The sequence below is a fragment of the Indicator indicator genome, chromosome 33 (assembly GCF_027791375.1).
Source record: "Indicator indicator isolate 239-I01 chromosome 33, UM_Iind_1.1, whole genome shotgun sequence".
NCBI lineage: Eukaryota > Metazoa > Chordata > Aves > Piciformes > Indicatoridae > Indicator > Indicator indicator.
The window spans coordinates 3029304-3048077 of NC_072042.1; the positions used below are offsets into that span (position 1 = coordinate 3029304).

Here is an 18774-nt window from a genome sequence, read left to right on the forward strand (position 1 = left end):
GTGTCCAGGTGGGGTTGGAATCTCTCCAGAGGATTATATTCTTTACCTTTTCCATTTATTTCTACCACAACCGGACAGGCCAAGAGGAAACCATTCCCTACACCCCGAACACCCTGCTTCACCCCTCACTGCTCTCTACAAGCATCTTCACCCAGCCTCCTCACATTCAGGTCAAAGTTCCCCTACCCTCCTTGGACCTGCCTTGTGCTTTGGGGCAGGCTGCAGCCACAGTGATCTCATGCTGAGAACAGGGACCTGGCTCCAGCAGGAAGCAGCAGAGGTGACAAGTGACCTGAGCACTGCTGGAGGGTGAAGGACAGCATGTTTGATCTGGAAGGAAGGAGCTGGTGATGGATGGGGTCACCAGACTTGTTTTGTTGAGCTCCCAGCCCTTCAAGCCAAGCCCCACCATTATGTCACAGTACATTAGAGGTTGGAAGGGACCTCCAGAGATCCAGTCCAAGCCCCCTGCCAAAGCAGGATCACCTAGGACAGGCTGCACAGGAATGCATCCAGGTGAGGTTTGAAAGTCTCCAGAGAAGTAGACTCCACCATCCAACTGAAACAGCTTTGGGTCATCACAGCACTTCTGTTCCTTTCTTGTGCCCTGATGCTTTTCAGGAGCCTTCTGCACCCCATTCTCCAGCTCATCCTGAGACCTCCCCCTTCCCAAGGGAACAGCAGCTGTTAGGGTAGGAAAAATTGCTCAGAGAGGAGCCAGCCTCTCGTGGGACTCAGCAAGACACGGCGCCATCTGCACATTGCCAACAGGGTGAAGCAGGGCAACCCAGCTGTACAGGAAACTTCACAGGGTGCCTGTGTGACCTCCTTAGCTCCAACAGCTCAGTGTGACAGGAAGGTCTAACCCACTTCAGATGGGTAAGAAGCACAACTGCCCTGTCCTGCCTGCTACAGCACCAGGAGGAAGTGGTGAGCCACAGGACATGACCTGAAAACTCCCCAGTGACAGCACAGCCAGAGGCAGCCCCAGGGCAGTGGCCCATGGCACATGAGCAGCTCAGGGCAGGAGGGAAAAGTCTGCAGCAGGGACAGCTCTGATCAGCATTCCCACCTCTGGGAGGCCAGGCAAATGGGGCAGCAGCACTGGCAGGGGAGCACACATGGTGCTCTAGGGCAGGAGGTGCAGGTTCATCCACACAACCCTTGTGTGGGAGAAAGAATCCAGGGGAAGTGGCTGGGAATCTGGGTGACAAGAGAGCACATAGCAGCAGCTCCTGGGAATGATCTTGGCCACAATGTGTTGGGGACTGACCTTCCCCCAAGGCAGCTCCGTGTGCCACTAGGCTTGAGGGAAAGGGCTGGGAACATCAGAACCAAGCCAGCTGCCCACCAGCCTCTCCTCTCCTGGTTAGGGTAGTGAACCTCTGGGCTTTCTGCACTAATTTCTTTGGTTGTACCAATCCAGCTTTAACAGAAGTAAAACCAAACACTCCCCCCACATCTACACACCCCTGCCAAACTCCAATGATCTATTTAGGTGTTTTACAGGAAGCTCAGCCTTAAAATCTTGCAGCATTTTGCAGCTACAGCCCCCAAGACAAACAGCAGAGAAGTTCTCACCTGCTTGGAAGGTCTGATTAAATCTATGACATCACTTAACTCTCTCCCCACCCCCCAAGCCACCACACACCTAGAGAGCCACATGAGCTCACTCCCTCCAGCTGACATCCTCAGGAGGCTCCTCTCCCACAGGCAACAAATGACCTTCCAGCCTGTGAGGGGTCAGATTTGTCCTCAGCACCAGCTCCCCTTGGCTGTGATGAACAGCCACTGCCCCGTGCCACAGGGAGCACAGCTCTAACAAAGGCTGCAAAGGTATTTACCAGCCTGGTATGAACAGCCCAGGTGGGAGGGGAAGGTTCTTACACAGGACTGGCAGCATTGAGATTCCTCCTGCAGTTCCTTCCAGTTTGTAGTGAAGCTGTAGAGCAGTCCTGACATGTCACAGTTCCTGTATTCTCCTGTCCCAACACCTGACACAGCTGTGCTGTGACTGGATAAGAGATGGACTTCATCTCCAGCCTGCCTTGTGGACCTGTGAAGCACTTGGTTGTTCTGAAATAACCAGGAGAGCACTGCCCTGGCACCTGAGACATCCACCAACACCATGCTTCTCCCACAGGAGCCAGAGCCACACTCAGCACTGCTGCCCCACCACACCTGGACTGTCAGAGCATCCCCTCCAGCAGTGGCAGTGCTCACTGGGCAGGCTCTTGTCTGCCACAGCCACACGGAGTTTGATTTTTCACCTCATCACACCTCACTGATTAACAAGCTTGTCAATAGGCAGACATCACAGAATGGTAGGGGCTGGACAGGACCTCCAGAGATCTAATCCAACCCCCCTGCCCAAGCAGGATCACCCAGGGCAGGTCACACAGGAACACACCCAGGAGGGTTTTGAAAGTCTTCAGAGGAGACTCCACAACCTCTCTGGGGAGCCTGCTCCAAGGCTCTGTCACCCTCACCTTAAAGAAGTGTCTCCTTGTGTTGAGGTGGAGCCTCCTGGGTTCCAGTTTGTACCTGTTGCTCCTTGTCCTGTCACTGGGCACCAACAAGGAGTCTGGCACCCTCATCTTGACACCCACCCTTCAGATAGAGGCATCGATAAGATTCCCATCAGTCTGGCACTGCCAACAGAGAGCTCAGTCTGCCAGAGGAACCCCAGGGAAGGAGGCAAAGCTCCTCTGGCTTCCCTGGAAAGCCAAGCAAGACGTGGAATGAACTTCCAAAAAGCCACCAGAGACCCAAGGACTCAACTCAGCAGTTTATTGATATAACACAAGTTCTTTCTTTGCCATGGGTTTCCCACAGCTGCCTCCCTTCAGCACAGAAACTAAATACTGCAGAATGAGAAAGTCCAGTAAAATGTCAGCTTGAGTAGAAAATGGGAACCCTCTGATTGCAAAGAGAAGCTGCAGATATCAGCATTCCACCCAGCACAACAACAGACCATGCCAAGTAACACAATGGCTGAGTCAAGAACAGTCCTAATTAAAACCAGCAGCAAGCAGCAAGTTGCTGGACAAATAACATTAAAAAAAACCCTTTCTTCCCCCCACCCCCACCCCCTGCCCTGTCATTTACAAATATGCAAAGTATCAGGTTATTTAAAATTAAGAAGCATTTTGCTTACTAACATGAAACATTACCAAGCTGTAATGTATCCTCATTTACCAGGCATACAGGTTTCTGGGTCCCTGTGGGTTTTTTTTTTTTTTTCCATGGCACATGGTGCCAGTCTGGGTAGGTCACCCCTTGGACAGAGGGAGGGCAGTGACAGACCACAGGCTGCCCCCGAGGATGGCTCTGGGGAACAGCTGGATTCTGCTCTCCCCTTCAGGATTTGCCACTCAACCTTGGTTTAACCACAAGATGGACTCTTTAAAAAGGTAACAACAACAACAACAAAAAAAGACAGATACAATGTGTATCAACAAATCAACTGCTTCTGGCCTGCCAGTGCAAGAAACAACTTTTGCATTCTGAGCACAGTGAAATGCCAGGACCAGAACCAATTACTTACAGCAACTGGTTTTGCATATTTAAAAATCTGTTACAGTATCAACAGTAAAAACAACAACCAAAAAAAACCAAAAAAAAAATCCCAACCCAAACCATCTTATAGAGCAAAAGGGGAACAGTCTTACCAAGAAGTCTTATTCTACACTTTTGGCTGCTGCTATAGTTTGACGAAGCTGAAGGGGACAGGAAAACCTCAGCACAAAGGGAGATAAAGCAACAGCTTTATAGAGAAAAATCTGAAGGAATCCCCAGGAACAGTAGAGGAAGCTCCAGAGGGGACCACAGCTGTTGGACTATTGCTGGCTGAAGACAAAAGGCACAACATTGCCAACTGCTGTCAGTGCTGTACAGGGACAGCTGTGACAGGCCACAAGCAGGGTCAGCATCTGAGCAGCACCCACAGCATGCTCAGGGCTCCTGCTTTGGCAGTGCAGCTTCCTATAGGCACCAAAGTGCTGCCTGCAGCTTTGGAGCAGCCCCAGCCTCTCCCCCTGAGCAGGGATTGCACCCCCAGCTCCTCGTTTCTGGGAGCTGAGCAGCTTGCTAAGCACTTGTGGTACCAACTGGAGGATGACCTCATCTTGTATAAGCTTAGGTGGGAGGAGTAGAGAAAGCATCATTAAAGAAGTGCCCCAATAAAGCCAAATTAAAGTCACTCAGCTTCACACCACATTCATAATCCAATATTCTCCACACATCTGCACAGCAGGGTTTAGTGAAGAGGCTTAGCTGAGAGCTAAGAGCCTGACAATGCATTTGTCCTCACAGGCCCCATGCCACTGCACAGGTAGCACCCCCTCATCTTTCACAAGCCCCCCCAAGTCCTCCCTCCATATGCTTGACAACACTGAGCCACTCAAAACAAGCCAATGGGAGGAGTGAGGCCACCTCCAGTTCCAAACAGGAGTTCAGGGGGTGCCTGACTCACCACACAACCCCAAAAGGGGAAGTTCTGCTCTGGAGCTGCAGCCTCTCCTCTGTCCAGCACCCAGAGCCCCCATGGCACTGCCACCTCTCAGAGGGGCACTGTCTAGCCCAGAGCTGGCTGCGAGCACACCCATCTAGCACCCAGCTTCCAGCTGGAACCTCGTACTTCCAAGGAGTAAGGAGGGGCTCTCAGGAGGCACCTATGGCAGCTGGAGTGCAGGCACCAGCCTCAGGCTTTGCCCACGCAGGGCTGCCCTCAGCGTCAGCCTCAGACCCCGGGGTTCTGGGACTTGTAGGTGAGGATCTCTGCAGCCAGCCTCTGGGGGTCCAGCAGCCGAGGGAAGCGACTCATGACAGCATCCACCAGGTGGGGGTGGAAGATGCCACACAGCTTGACATGCACGTTGGCACGCTCCTCTGCGAACTGCTCAGGCACTGCCCACTGGGAGCCGCACTCCCCATAGGCTGGCCCCGGGGCTCTCTGCACCGCCCGGGGGGCACGAACGCCGCTGGGTCGCGCTGCGGCCGGCGCCACCTGGTACGGCTCAGACCAGTACTCACGGGAAGGGGCTGCAGGGGCACTGTACTCACCGGGCAGGCTGTACTGCCCAGGGCTAGCTGGGTGCACAGGCACTCCATAGCTTGAGAAAGAGTGAGGTGCTCCTGAGTGAGAGATCTCAGGGCTGTACTGCAAGAAGCTAGCACCAGAGGAAGAAGACTTATGGGAAGCATGCTTGTAGGAGACCAGACCGTTTTGCTCCAAGCTGGGAGAATGTGTGTAGAGTGGTCTCTGCCTCCCACAGCTGCAGACTGCTACTGGATCAGCATGGGAATGATCACAGTGACTGGGAGATCTGTAAGGCCACATATCAGACAGTTGGTTCTCCAGAGATCCAATGCCTGAGTCAAGATGCTCCTGAGAGATGTAAGACAGAGAGTCCATATGAGGCTGCTGGTACCTCTCAGAGGACCTGTGGCTCCCACTATTAGGGGGGACACTTCCTGACATGCAGCCACCTTTGACCTGAAGCAGAACGTCACTGGGCTTTGCTTTGTGGGTCAAGATTTTCCTCTCTGCAGAGGCCTTCTGCAAAGAGCTTTTCTCGCTCTCTGTGGGCACAGAGCACAAGAGCTCTGCCTGGGAACCTCTCTTGCCCTTTTTCTCCTCCTTGGCACTGGTACTTCTGGTTGGAGACAGCCTTGCATTGGCTCGGAGTTCATCAGCTAAGGAGCGCTGGGGCTGATTGATCCTTTCAGGGTGGTAGAATTTACACTTAATTCCATAAGTGCATTTCTTCCCTGCAAGGCAAGGCAGAGCACAGGATGAGTGTGGAATGAGCAGCTGTACCAGATGTGAGCTTGACTTCAGGGACACCTCAGCCCCCCATGTTTAGGTCTTACCATAAGGGCACTGCTGTTTCTTGTGTTCTGGCACCACAGGTTTCTTCCTGAGAAAGTTATCCAGGCTGGGGCCGTGACGCCCCAAGGGATCATCTGGAGGCATAAACCTGAAGAAAAAGAAATCTCAAATCAGAAGCAGTTCACTTTCTTGGGTCAGGGTTTAATTTCTTCTCAAGGTCTTCCATTCCATTGAAGATTTAAAGCTAGCCAAGCCCTAAAAAGCTTTCCCTTTTCACTGCAGAGAAGCCTCCTGTCACCTGCAAAAAAACAGCAGGAAGTGTTTCACTTCAGGCACCAGGAGAGATTTTGTGCTCTGTGGCTGACTTGCTGCTGGGCCTGCTAATGATTTTCCTGTGAGAAAAATCAAGTCTTGGAGCCCTCCTAGGAACTCCACTAAAGCAGAGTTCCTAGCTCAAAACCATGCACAGCTATTGAGATGATCTTTTGTACCTCACCACAGCTGGGCAGCTCTTCCCACCACACTTCCTTCTCCAAAAAAAGGTCTCTGCAGGGCTTTTTTTATTCTCTATCAGCATTTTGCTCTTTTCATTGATCACTAAAACAAGACAGCATAGAATCACAGAATGGTTGGAAGGGGCCTTAAAGATCACCTAGTTCCAACCCCCCTGCCACAGGCAGAGACATCTTTACTAGTCCAGCTTGCTGAAGGCCTCATCCAGCCTGGCCTTGAACACCACCAGGGAGGGGGCAGGCACAACCACCCTGGGCAACCTGTTCCAATGTCTCACCACCCTCACTGTAAATTTTCCTAATCTCCAGTCTGAACCTCCCCTCTTCCATCTTAAATCCATTCCCCCTTATCCTGTCACTACAAACCCTTGTCAGAAGTCCTTCCCCAGCTCTCCTGTAGCCCCTCTTCAGGTACCAGGAAAGCTACAATAAGGTGTAGAGCCTTCTCTTCTCCAAACTGAAGAACTCCTACTCTACTCTATATCATAAAATCATAGATTTGTTAGGGTTGGAAGGGACCTCAAGGATCATCTAACTCCAACCTTGCTGTCATGGGCAGGGACACCTCCCACTAGATCAGGTTGCTCAGTGCCACATCCAGCCTGGCCTTAAAACCTCCAGGGATGAAGCTCCCACCACCTCCCTGGGCAACCTGCTCCAGTGTCTCACCACTCTACTCTCCTGTTTCAGCTTTGCTGCTCTCATGGCTGTTGAGCAGCAGGCTCAGGGATGCCCTGCAAGCAGAGGAAGATGGGCACATACTTGTCATTGACAAAGGAGTACATCAGCAGCCGCTCCTCGATGAACTTCTTCCACTCCGGCCGCTCGTTCTGCAGGTCCCGGTAGGTATCATTGGACACCACGATGCCATCAGACTCGTGTGCCAGCTTCACAATGAACCTATCGTCATAGCAGACCACACGCTTGCCTCCAACCCTCCTGGAAGGAGTGAACACCAGAATTTTCTTCTTCTCCAGGTCACGGAGAATGTACTGATCTAGAACAAAGGCAGCCGTGAGCACGCGCGGCCCAAAGGCACAGAAACGCCAAAATTCAGTCCCTTCGCCTCAGCAGCCCAGCCTGGGCTCTCATCTCTTGCCCTACACCATCCACTAGGCTGGCAGAGGGGGACTCCCAGCCCTGCTGAGAACACTCAAGGCACACCATAGGCTGCTGAGATACTGCCAGCCCCATCCACAGATTCATTCACACACAGGGGGCAATTTCCACTCCAGACTGGCAGGCTGGTACCTCGCAGTGCCACACTGCAGGTGTGGATTTCTTGGAAATCTCAGTTGTTTGCAAGTTCAGAGCAAACTCCCCTCAATTTGAATCATTCTGACTAAACTCAAGCTTTAGCTGTTAGCATGTGGAAAGCCTGTACAGTCTGCAGTGTCAGATGGAGAGCACAAAGATGTGCCCTGAAAGAGGAAGGTAGGAAGCAGAGTAATGTTGCATTCTTTGTTCTCTGAATTATTCCAGCTGATCCAGGCAAGAACTTGCTCAGGGCAGAAGTTAATGACTAATTCTTGCTGGTCAGCTCAGCTTACTGGATCTCCTCCTGCTAAGATCCCCCATTCAGCAGTTAATTACTAACTAGCCAGAACTTTGCAAGTTCATTAAATGACAAAGCAGTAAGCCTGAAAAGCTACTTTTGGTTTCCATATTTCCATACCTGTTATTAGTACATCTGGTCGTGGCTGCTCCTTCCTCCAAGATGGCACAAAGACTGTGATATCCTTGTGTCCCCTGTCCCAAAACCACTGCACAGCCAGAAGGATCCCTCGGCAGGAGAAGACCTCTTTGTTTCCATGGCTGCATCAAAGGAGAAAATGGAGATGTCAATACTCAGGTTGTGCACAGCCTCATCAGGCAATGCACTGAGCAAACAGATCCAGGAATTCAGACAACCCTTAGTGAGGAAGAGTGGGAGAAGCACAGTTTGCATTGCACACCTTGTGGCAGTGACAGCACTGAGACCTTCACAGAATCACTGCTGCTTTTAGCACCCCACTACACCAGGAAATACCCCAATCCTCACTGGGAGCACTGCTGCAGCTGCTCTGGAACAGAGCCTTTGGCTTTGGCCACCAGATCTTTATTTTTAGCCCTGGGTACAACATGATCTTGAACACCCTTTGTCCTATTCTGCCAGCTAACACCAGTGGCTAACCTCTGCCAGTGCAAACTGCAAGCCTCCCTCAGTGTTTTGCTTGTGGAGTTAAGGAAACCAAGGCATTTTATGCACTCAAGAACATCAGCACTGAGGAAAGATGCTGCTGCTTCTGTCATGGCCCCCAAAGTCAGCTACAACTGCACTGTTTGCAGGAGACAGCAACATCTGTTAACAGCTCAGGGGTGAATTTGGCAGCTTGAGAACAAAGTTTGCCATCAACATCAGCACTGCTTCACTATTCCTGAGGTCGTATCAATAAGTTTCCAGAACTTCTCAGAGGAAACCACTACTCTTGTTTTATGAGTGCCAGTATTGACAGTGCAATCAGTTCTTCTGTTGATAATGGCTCTGGCAAGCTTTCAGCACCTCTGTAGCACAGCCCTGTGTCCTTCTGGGCTCCAGCTGCCTGTGTCTCAGGATGACGCTCTAGCAGCGTGCACTCTGCTGAACAACAGGTTTGAAGTCAGGAAGACTTTGCCCACCTGGGCACCACCCTTGCCCCAAGTCTTAACTCTCCCTATCTCCACCTGGATGACATTCCAACTCCCAACACCACTTTGCAAGCTGATGAACTTCACCAGAACTCATTCCTGCAGAGCTGATATTTCATCAGAGGCAGTGCTAGGAAGCGCAGCTGCTGTGGCACCATGAGAAAAACTTTGTTCCTCCTGTTCTCACTCTTCCCTGAAACCAGCAAGAGAACTGAAAAGTTGTACCAGAATACTCCCTCTAAAAGAAGATCTAAAGAGACACCTAAGGTATCTTCATTAAGAATCCCAGATCAGGCTGGCATTAATGATTAGAAGATGCTCTAAACGTTCTCTCCAGTGTCAGACTGGTTCTGCTGCAGATAACCAACCAGCTTACTACCACCCTTCAGAGATAAACATGAAAAGCAGAGATTCTCTTTGAGCCCCTGCTACCAATCTCAACTCTACAGAAAGCAGCTAATTGGGCTGATCTGATTTGGCAGCAGCCAAGGAAAAATTCCCTTAGAAGGAAGTAGAAGCTAATTTCCACTCTGATTTGCATATGTTTGTCAAGAGCTGCTCGGGGAGGCCGCAGTACACACAGCAAATGAATCAGCAGGGAACATCTCCCCATCAATACAGGAAGTTTCAGAACGGAATTCCCCTTCTAGCAAATTGCTCAAAAAAAGGCAGGCTGCTGCTTTTCTCATGCCGAGCTGTCCCGTGGCAGCGCCACTGCTGCCGGCCTGCCCTGACTCACTGCTGCTGGGATCTTGCCTCTGCTCCTTGGGATCACTTGCAAAAGGGGAAGCAAGAGGCTGCTCTGTCAAAACAATCAATTTTTTAAAGCATGAGCACTTACCCAAGGTCAATCAATGCTGCTGTGACGAGTTATCAGCTCAGGTCTCACAAGGAGCTCCTTTCCTCAAGCACACAGCAGGACACAGGTCACATCCTCCCCACCCAGCAGAATCCCCAGGACTCTGTTGCTCAGTCACACCACAGACTGTGCCCTGTCTTTTCTCAGTCCTGTTCTCAGAGCTGTCAACCTCAGCTTAGAAAAAACCACACCTGTCACCAAACCTTCTCTGGGCACTTTCACCTTGGACCGAATCCACAGCAAGGTGCACAGCAGCTCCACATGCACTCAGGGTTAGGTTTTATCAGTGTCTGTGATCACAAACACACTACAAGTCCTGTTAAGCTGAAACACAGGGAAGAAGGCTTGTTCTGAGCTGCAACCACAGCACAGCAAGAAACCTGGGGCATGTATGATGAGGCCCCATGATGAGGTGGGGAGAGCAACACCAGGGATCAGGGTGAGAGCAGGCAACACTTGCCAGCCTGGGGAACAAAAACCAAGGTGAAAGGAGGGACATCAAGCCAATAACACCCAGCCTAGGGATTCTGGACACTTCAGAGACTTCCTGCACTTCCAAGTTACTGCATTGACTCACGTGGCCTTGCAGGTGGCCTCTGGCTGCAGGGCCTGTGCCACCAGCACCAGAACGCCCAAGATGCTGAGGGTGAGTCACAGCCCTACCAGGGTGACACCACACTAGTGTGCCCTTTCCACACCTTATCCATTCTCTACACCATACAGAAATTCAACCAAAATGCAAGAGTGTCAATCTGGAGCCAGGTCTCCAAGGCAGGAGACAGCTCCTTGTTACAAAGCCTTCTCTAATTAACCCTGTCATTATTTATTGAGCAACTTCCTGCTACAAAACTTACATAAAGACATTAGGTAAGAGAACAATGTATCTTCAGTTATCCTCCTCCTCAGCTAGAAAATAGAAGGAAATGTCTTTACTCCCCAGGAAGCATATCTGCTCTTGTTGGAGCCCTGTGGCCACTGGCCGAGACCATGGGCAGGAGAGGCTGTCAAGACAGCCTGTGCCTGCAAGCATGATGCTCACCCTCACCAGTGAGGTGTCCCGAGTCACAGCAGCTGCTACCAGCACATCCAGTGGGAGCTGTCTGCAGTCAGAAATCCCCTGAGTTTCATCCCCCAAGCTCTCAGCACCCCTCGTGGCTGGAGGTCACATAAACCCACGGTGTCACCAGGGCATGACAGCAGGCAGAGACAGCCCTGCAGAGCCTGCTCTGCCCACCCAGGCACCCCACACACCTCATGGCCACGTTACTGCCGTCGATAACGATGGGCTTCAGGTTGTCGCTCTCGGCCTCCTCGAGGCCCGGGGTGGGCGCGGGGCTCTTGTTGCCGGCTCCACCCCGCGGGACCAGCGGCGCCTCCGGGGCCTCCGGCGGGGCTTCAGTGTTGTCCCGCTCGGCCGGGCCGTGCTTCACCAGCTCCCCCAGCACAGTGTTGGTGTCAGCACTCAGGCCCAGCTTCTGCAGCACGACGTGGATCTCCTCCGAGGAGTAGCCCAGCTTGCGAAAGAAGTCCACCTTCAGCTGCATCTCGGCGCTGTCGCAGGGCTCCCGCCCAGAGCCCCCCAGCTCCTCAGCCGGCTCCGCGCCGGGCAGCCTGCTCGGGCCGCGGCTCTCGCACGGCTCCTTGCTGCTCATCCTCTTTACCAGCCGGGACGCCGGAGGCCTGGCGCCCAGGAACGTCTCAGGCCAGCCCGGGACGGGGCAGACGCTGCCTGCGCTCATGGCTCCCCACGGGGGACTCCCGGCCTCCGTTCACGCCCCGGACCTGCGGGACGAGAGCGGCCGTGAGCAGCGGCCTCGCCCCCTTCCCCCGGCCTCCGCGGGGCCAGGCCGCGACCACCGCGTGTCCTGCCCGGCCCGTGGGGCCGCCCCGAGTCCTCCCACCCCATCCATCTACCCCCAGCTCTTACCGGGCTGCCGCCGACAGACCGCCGCTCTGTCTCCATGGGGCCGGAGCGGGCGGGGCGGCGGCCGCCGCTGCTTTATACCGGGGCTCGAGGAGCGCCAACGCGGAAGGGCAGAGCTGGCGGGGGCGGAGCGGCAGCTGCTTCCCGGCCCGCCCCGGTGTGCGGCCTCGCCTGGGGCCGTGCTGCCCCGCGATGGCTGCGGGCGTGCGGTGAGCGAGTCGTGGGCCTTCGGATTCATCTGTTCCCCGGGCAGATGCAGGCAGGGACCCGCTGCGAAGGCGCTGCTGGCTGCGGCGCACCCCGTGCCGTGCCGTGCCGTGCCGCACCGCGGGGGATTTGTCCCGGCAGGTGCTTGTGGGACAAACGCCGCCGGCTGCTGGCCGGCTCGCTCCGGGCACAGCCCCTGCCCCAACCCCGATCCCCGCCCGCGGGGCAGCCCCCAGAAAGGCAATAAGCCGCGGATCCATGGAGCAGAGAAGCTGGTTCCTCAGGGGGTATTCCAGCTTGGCCTTGGCAACCGTTACTCTGAGGTTAATAAAACATTAAAACTCAAGTTCTGGCCCCTGCTTTCTTCCTGCCACCCTGAGAGGTGGATGTCAAATGATGACAGCCCTCGAGCTCCAAAATGCGTGCTCGGTGCTTCTCGAGAGCCAGGGCATCTCCTGGCCCGCATATAAGGTGGTGCCACACTGCTGCCCCTTGCCATGACAAAGAGCAGGTTTTGGTCCCAAGAGAACATGGCCCCAGCCCTGGCACAGGCAGTCGGAAAGCTGAGGAGACCAGGGAGCAGAGCCTGGAAACGGAGGGAAAGGGGACAGCGGGCAGGGGATGTGAGTTGGGCCAGGTGCAAGGATAATCCTGCGGGCTCTGAGGAGTTGCTGAGAATGCCCTACTGCTGTTTAAGCTGAGGCCGAGCTGTATGCAGCTTTAGGCAGAGGGCATGGCCGTGAGTTTGGGGCATGTCGGTGAAGGTGCTCTGTGTTGATGCTCTGGATGAGCTGCGCTTCCAAGAGCTGGTGCTTGGCCCCAGCACACGGTGACACTGAGGGCACCTGATGGGTGGACAGGCAGAGCGTGGTCAGGGGTGCTGGCAGCGTCTCCTGCCGTGGTGACTCCTCTTGCACCGGCGGTGCCAGCCAGAGGGTGCCCAGGCGGGCTGCGTGCCAGGCGTGCGCTGTGCAGGGGCTGGATCTGACACACGACTCTTGCACCACTTGGGTCCTGATGGCAGGCAGGTGGCTATGATTCAGCCAGCGGGGACTTATCAGCTGGGCTGGAGAGGAGATAAGAGCTGGCAGGAAGCATCTGTCAGCCACCAGTGCCTGTCCCCTGGCTGCTCGCTGAAGCCACCCTTGCAGGCTCCACAGAACTGCAGGAATTGAACATTTCACAATGTGCAGAAATTCAACGTCTCTGACTTAACGATTAATCATTCCTAAACATTTTAATGAAGGTAGCTGCAAATTTGCTTCCCTGAGGCCATGTACCAGAGCCCAATTTCAGAGCAAGGGAACTCTCCCAGTTACAGGAATACATTTGCATTCATCTTCCTTGTGGTTACCCTGAAACAATCATTTTTTCTTGTCTCTGGCCATGTCTGAAACCGCACTGTGTACTCAACAGCAACACACACACAGAGGCTAGATTCAGATCAGAGATAATATCCTTAGTCAGTGCTTAAGTAGGTGCTTTCCCAACTCTTCTTTCCCTTGGAATCTACTCCAGTCAGCATGAATTTAGCATTGTTTGTCTTCTTTTGCTTCCAGGCTAAAGTCTATTGCACCAAAAAGTATGGCCACAGATGTGCTTTTGATAGGAAGTACTCCAAGTAAGAGCTGCAAAGCTGGAGATTCTGATTTATGCACTGGAGGTTCTGATTTATGCAGAGCAGCCACAGCAGTGGTGTGCTGCCTGTTTTGATTTGATAAGCACAGAAATCAGGATGGAGGGAGGGGCTTTTGGCTTCTCTACCCTAGAAGTGGCCATGCTGGCCATGCTCCAAAGCTCCCAGGGGTTACTTCTGATTGATTTTTTTCCCCTCTCTCTTTTTCATATTTACAAACTGAAGAGAAAGTTCTCGTGTGGCTTGAGGGCAGCACAGCATGCACTGGGTATTCCCTGCTGAGAAACTTGTGAGAGTCAGGGGTGGGCAGGTGAGGCCAGATGCTGGACCACAGGATGTGCCAACTGTGCCAGGCTGGGTGGCAAGGACAGCCTGCAGTCCCTGGTGCTGCTGAAAGGCTCTGAGTCAGGACTTCTAGTGGGAAAAAAAAGGGGACAAACCATCTGGGGCAGCAGTATCAGGGGGTTACCTGTGATGGCAGGAGCCCTGTCCTGGATTCAACCCCTCCCAGTCCTGCTTCCACTTCTCTGCTTACTCATCATCAGCTTTCCCCCCAGTCTGGTTCCTCGCTCATGAAGATGTCTCATAAAATCCTGGCATCACATTTTTCTAGGGATTTTTCTAGGGATTACCACTCCCATGGTCCCAGGTTTGGAGGGAAGAGCTCGTCCTCTAGCGGAGCCTTTCATCTCCCACTCACACATTTAGGTGGTATCCAGGGATCTGAGGATCTGCTGGTGGGGCAGGAGCTGAGCTCGTGCCACGTCCTTGGGGTGAGATGCCAACACATCTCCAGGCTCAGCCAGGAGCCCTCTCAGTGCCATGTCTCTGGCCCTGACTCGCCTTCCCACCAACACCCAAGGCAGCAAACTTGCTTTTAAAAATGGGCTAATTACACCTTGTTTATAAATGCCTGTTTGGGACCACTTACGTTAATGAAGGACAATTTAAATGGCCTTATTTGGTAGCAAATTAAATGGAATTAAGCTCACCTTAGTTCTGAATGAGAGTTCTGTGCAGAATTGTAATGCTCTGTAATCCACTTCAGGTTTAGTTACTTCAATTTACCTTTCTTTGAGTCCCGTGTAGACAAGCCCTAAGGAGGGGCAGGTCCCTGCTGCAGCCTCTGGGCGGGGACAGGACTGGGGCTGCCTTGGCATCTGTGTGTTCCCAACAGCTTTGGCATCCTAAATCCTCTGTTCAGCTGCAGAGTGACCTAGTGGCTCCTCTCACTGCACTTACCAGTGTGTGCTCCAAGGTGATGGGAACACCACCAGGTAGATGAACTGAATCCTCCCTGCCACACAGGGATTCAAGAGCCTGGCTGAGCTGCATCTGCATTTGGTTTTGCAGCGAGCAGGATAATTTATTACACAGTGCTCATCACATCCAGGAATTAAAGGAAAAAACAAGGGATGATTTATGGCCTTTCTTTGGAAAAGGGTCACCATGCCTCGTGAGGAAAGCCAAGCAATGAAGCTGGAAGCAAAGCTTAGCAACATCCCTTTATAGCTGTTTGCTTTTATTGCCACAACCACTCACATTTATGGAGATACTGACTGAGAGACCATCTGCTGCCCTTGCTTGCCTCAATAAAGACGTCTCTGATGGCAGCATCAGAGCTGGTTGCCAGAGTGAGAACCCATCAGCTGATGCATCACTCCAGTTTGGAAGTGTGCCCAGTGGAGGCATCAGTGGGAGGGTCCCTCCTCTCTTGCACACTGGGCAGGAGCTTCTGGTCTCTTGACTGTGGTGCTACCTGCCTTGGTGATTCAAGAAGGGTAAAGGTAGCTCAGGTACTCTCAGACAAAAGGAAAATGTGGCCAGGGAGAACTAGAGGAGATGCTGAACAAGGATCTGCAGAACTTACTGACTCCTCTTTTGAGCCTGTATGCTCACAGTATTCATCACATTGCTGGGGGTCTTCCCAGTTGCCACCCTCACCCACCAATATGGGATTCATTTGCAGCTGCAGACACAGAGATGAATTTTTCTCGGGAATATTCTCCTTTGAGCTTATTCCCTGGCTTCCTCATAAGCACTCATAAGCAGAGTGACTGATTCCCTGCGTAGCCCAAGGGCTCCTTGCAGAGCAGATGTGTTTTGGAGGCAGTGCTTGCTCTGGAGGAGAGCACACAGTCCTGAGGGACCATGCCAGAGCCATTTATTTGGCTGTCACCGTGTCTGCCTGCGTGTCTGAGTAGACACGGCCTTAGGTACTACTCCGAGTAAACAGCCTTGATCTCTACCTTTGCTCCTAGTGAGTGATGGCATTAAGCTGCAGGAGGGCAGGCTCATCCCCTCAGTGACAGATGGAAAGGGCACACCCTCGCTGCTTTCTCCTGTGCCTCCGTCAAGGCAAGGAGCTGTCCTTTCAAGGTCTCTCAGGCTGTAAATCTGTAACTGCTGAACGCTGAAGCACAGAGTCAGCAAAGTGTCACCATCATAGCCCAGGCTGTCCCAGGGCTGTGCCAGTCTGTGAGCTCTCTGCCAACCAGGCAGGGATGGAGACGCCGTGAGGGGGCTGTGGAGTGAATCCTCCCTGTCGGCTGTCCAGCTCGGTGTGCACCTCCTGAGCTCTCCCATGCATGGTAAAACTGCTCACCAGCAAGGCACTGGCAAACTCTCCTCTCCTCTCCTCTCCTCTCCTCTCCTCTCCTCTCCTCTCCTCTCCTCTCCTCTCCTCTCCTCTCCTCTCCTCTCCTCTCCTCTCCTCTCCTCTCCTCTCCTCTCCTCTCCTCTCCTCTCCTCTCCTCTCCTCTCCTCTCCTCTCCTCTCCTCTCCTCTCCTCTCCTCTCCTCTCCTCTCCTCTCCTCTCCTCTCCTCTCCTCTCCTCTCCTCTCCTCTCCTCTCCTCTCCTCTCCTCTCCTCTCCTCGCCTCTCCTCGCCTCTCCTCTCCTCTCCTCTCCTCTCCTCTCCTCTCCTCTCCTCTCCTCTCCTCTCCTCTCCTCTCCTCTCCTCTCCTCTCCTCTCCTCTCCTCTCCTCTCCTCTCCTCTCCTCTCCTCTCCTCTCCTCTCCTCTCCTCTCCTCTCCTCTCCTCTCCTCTCCTCTCCTCTCCTCTCCCCTCCCTCCCCTCCTCTCCCCTCCTCTCCCTCCCCTCCCCTCCTCCTCCCCTCCTCTCCTCTCCCCTCCTCTCCTCTCCTCTCCTCTCCTCTCCTCTCCTCTCCTCTCCTCTCCTCTCCTCTCCTCTCCTCCTCCTCTCCTCTCCTCTCCTCTCCTCTCCTCTCCTCTCCTCTCCTCCCTCTCCTCTCCCTCCCCTCCCCTCCCCTCCCCTCTCCCTCCCCTCCCTCCCCTCCCCTCCCCTCCCCTCCCCTCCCCTCCCCTCCCTCCTCTCCTCTCCTCTCCTCTCCTCTCCTCTCCTCTCCTCTCCTCTCCTCTCCTCTCCTCTCCTCTCCTCTCCTCTCCTCGCCTCTCCTCTCCTCGCCTCGCCTCTCCTCGCCTCTCCTCTCCTCGCCTCTCCTCTCCTCTCCTCTCCCCTCCCCTCCCCTCCCTCTCCCTCCCCTCCCCTCCTCTCCTCTCCTCTCCTCTCCTCTCCTCTCCTCTCCTCTCCTCTCCTCTCCTCTCCTCTCCTCTCCTCTCCTCTCCTCTCCTCTCCTCGCCTCGCCTCGCCTCGCCTCGCCTCTCCCCTCCCCTCCCCTCCCCTCCCCTCCCCTCCCCTCCCCTCCCCTCCTCTCCTCTCCTCTCCTCTCCTCTCCTCTCCTCTCCTCTCCTCTCCTCTCCTCTCCTCTCCTCTCCTCTCCTCTCCTCTCCCTCTCCCCTCCCCTCTCCCTCTCCCTCTCCCTCTCCCTCTCCCTCTCCCTCTCCCTCTCCCTCTCCCTCTCCTTCTCCCTCTCCGATGGGGAAAACCGAGCAGTTACACAACCGCCGGTGACAGCAGCGATTTACCGTTGGGCTGAGCCCTTCCAGGCACAGCCCCACTGCCGGAAAATGTTAGCTCTCCCCTTCTCCAGCAACATCCCTGCTAAGCTCAAGTGCTGCAGCGTCGGAAGCTGTGGATTTGCTGTGCTCTGACGTGCCTGGGAGCCTTCACTACTTCAGAGCTAGGAAGATAATAGAAGTTGAACAAACATTTCATGGTATTAACATAAGATGTTTAAATAGAGAGCCACAGAATATCTTATCCCACCCAGAGCAATGTGAAGAGCAGAGGATTTATGCCTATTGCTGAGCAAATACCTCCTGAGAAGCATCTGGGAAGCAGCATTTGCTCCAAGGAACTGAGAGCAGAGCATGACTGAGACAAGCCAGTGGCAGGCAGCAGAGCTGGGATCTCTCCTGCTGTTTCTACCTTCCAGGAATGGTGCAATATCCCTGGAGCAGACCTCACCTGGGTGCAGGAGATGCAGAGCTCACCGTGCTAATGCTGTAAGGAGAGTGGGCTGGGGATGTCCCTTGATCCACAGGGAGAGGGCAGGTGGATTTGCTCTGCCCTTGTGTCCAGCACGTTTGGGCAGGGGCCAAAGCCTCCCAAACCACACAGGGTTGAGAACTCTGTGGGTCCTGAGGGCCAGCCCCAGTGCCCAGCCTCATGGCAGTGTGCCCATCACATGCCCCCAGCATGCAGACACTCAGTGGCATTGTGCCCCAGCTCAGCAGGCAGGCTGGCAGTGAGCTGGGTCAGCAAGGCTGGCACTGCAGCCAGGGGCTGAGCCAGGGCAGTGGCTCGGAGCTGTTCCTCATCTGTAGGCACATCTCTGGGCTGTGTGGAGACAGGCAGCAAATCCCAGAGGTGTCAAATGCTTCCTGAGCAAAGGACACTGGCGTCTGCTCCCTGGGTTGGTGTCGTGTTTCCAGCTCTGACAGCAGGAGCACCTCCCCGAGTCACAGGGATGTGCTCTATCCTGGCAGCCCTAGGTGCCTGTGGCGGGAGGGAGCAGCAGGAGGGCAATTGCCCAGCCCCGCCTGGACCCTCAGCTCCCTGACCGAGGGCACTGGTGCCAGTACCATCCTCCCAACAGGCCACACCACACTGGTGGTGCCACTGTGCAAAGGGCACAGGGAGGAAGGCTGCTCATCCCAGAATAACTTCCTGGTGTTCCCAGGCTGGAGTGTCTGCCCTGGGCCCCCAGGAGGTGAGGAGAGTGCACCTTCAGTTCTTCTCTTACAAGCCCTGATGAAGTGTAAGAGCCCAAGGG

The 18774-nt window shown here is 54.1% G+C and overlaps 1 protein-coding gene across 1 annotated transcript; it reads right to left on the reverse strand.

Annotated features, from left to right (window-relative positions):
• Window positions 1-4741: 4741 nt before the first annotated feature.
• ZC3H12A (zinc finger CCCH-type containing 12A) lies at window positions 4742-11610 on the reverse strand. The gene is made up of 5 exons (XM_054395184.1): window positions 11123-11610; window positions 8021-8160; window positions 7108-7342; window positions 5875-5981; window positions 4742-5772 (listed from the first exon to the last, which is right to left on the reverse strand). Exons 1-5 carry the CDS (start codon window positions 11608-11610, stop codon window positions 4742-4744), a joined length of 2001 nt encoding a protein of 666 aa, XP_054251159.1.
• Window positions 11611-18774: the final 7164 nt, after the last annotated feature.

Excerpts from the sequence above, each read along its gene's own strand:
- ZC3H12A (XM_054395184.1), bottom strand. The coding sequence starts at position 11,610 with ATGAGCGCAGGCAGCGTCTGCCCCGTCCCGGGCTGGCCTGAGACGTTC. Across the intron at positions 8,161-11,122 it reads GGCAGTAACGTGGCCATGAG|CCATGGAAACAAAGAGGTCT; the intron begins GTGTGTGGGGTG and ends CCTTTGATGCAG. Across the intron at positions 7,343-8,020 it reads ACCAGATGTACTAATAACAG|ATCAGTACATTCTCCGTGAC; the intron begins GTATGGAAATAT and ends CCTTTGTTCTAG.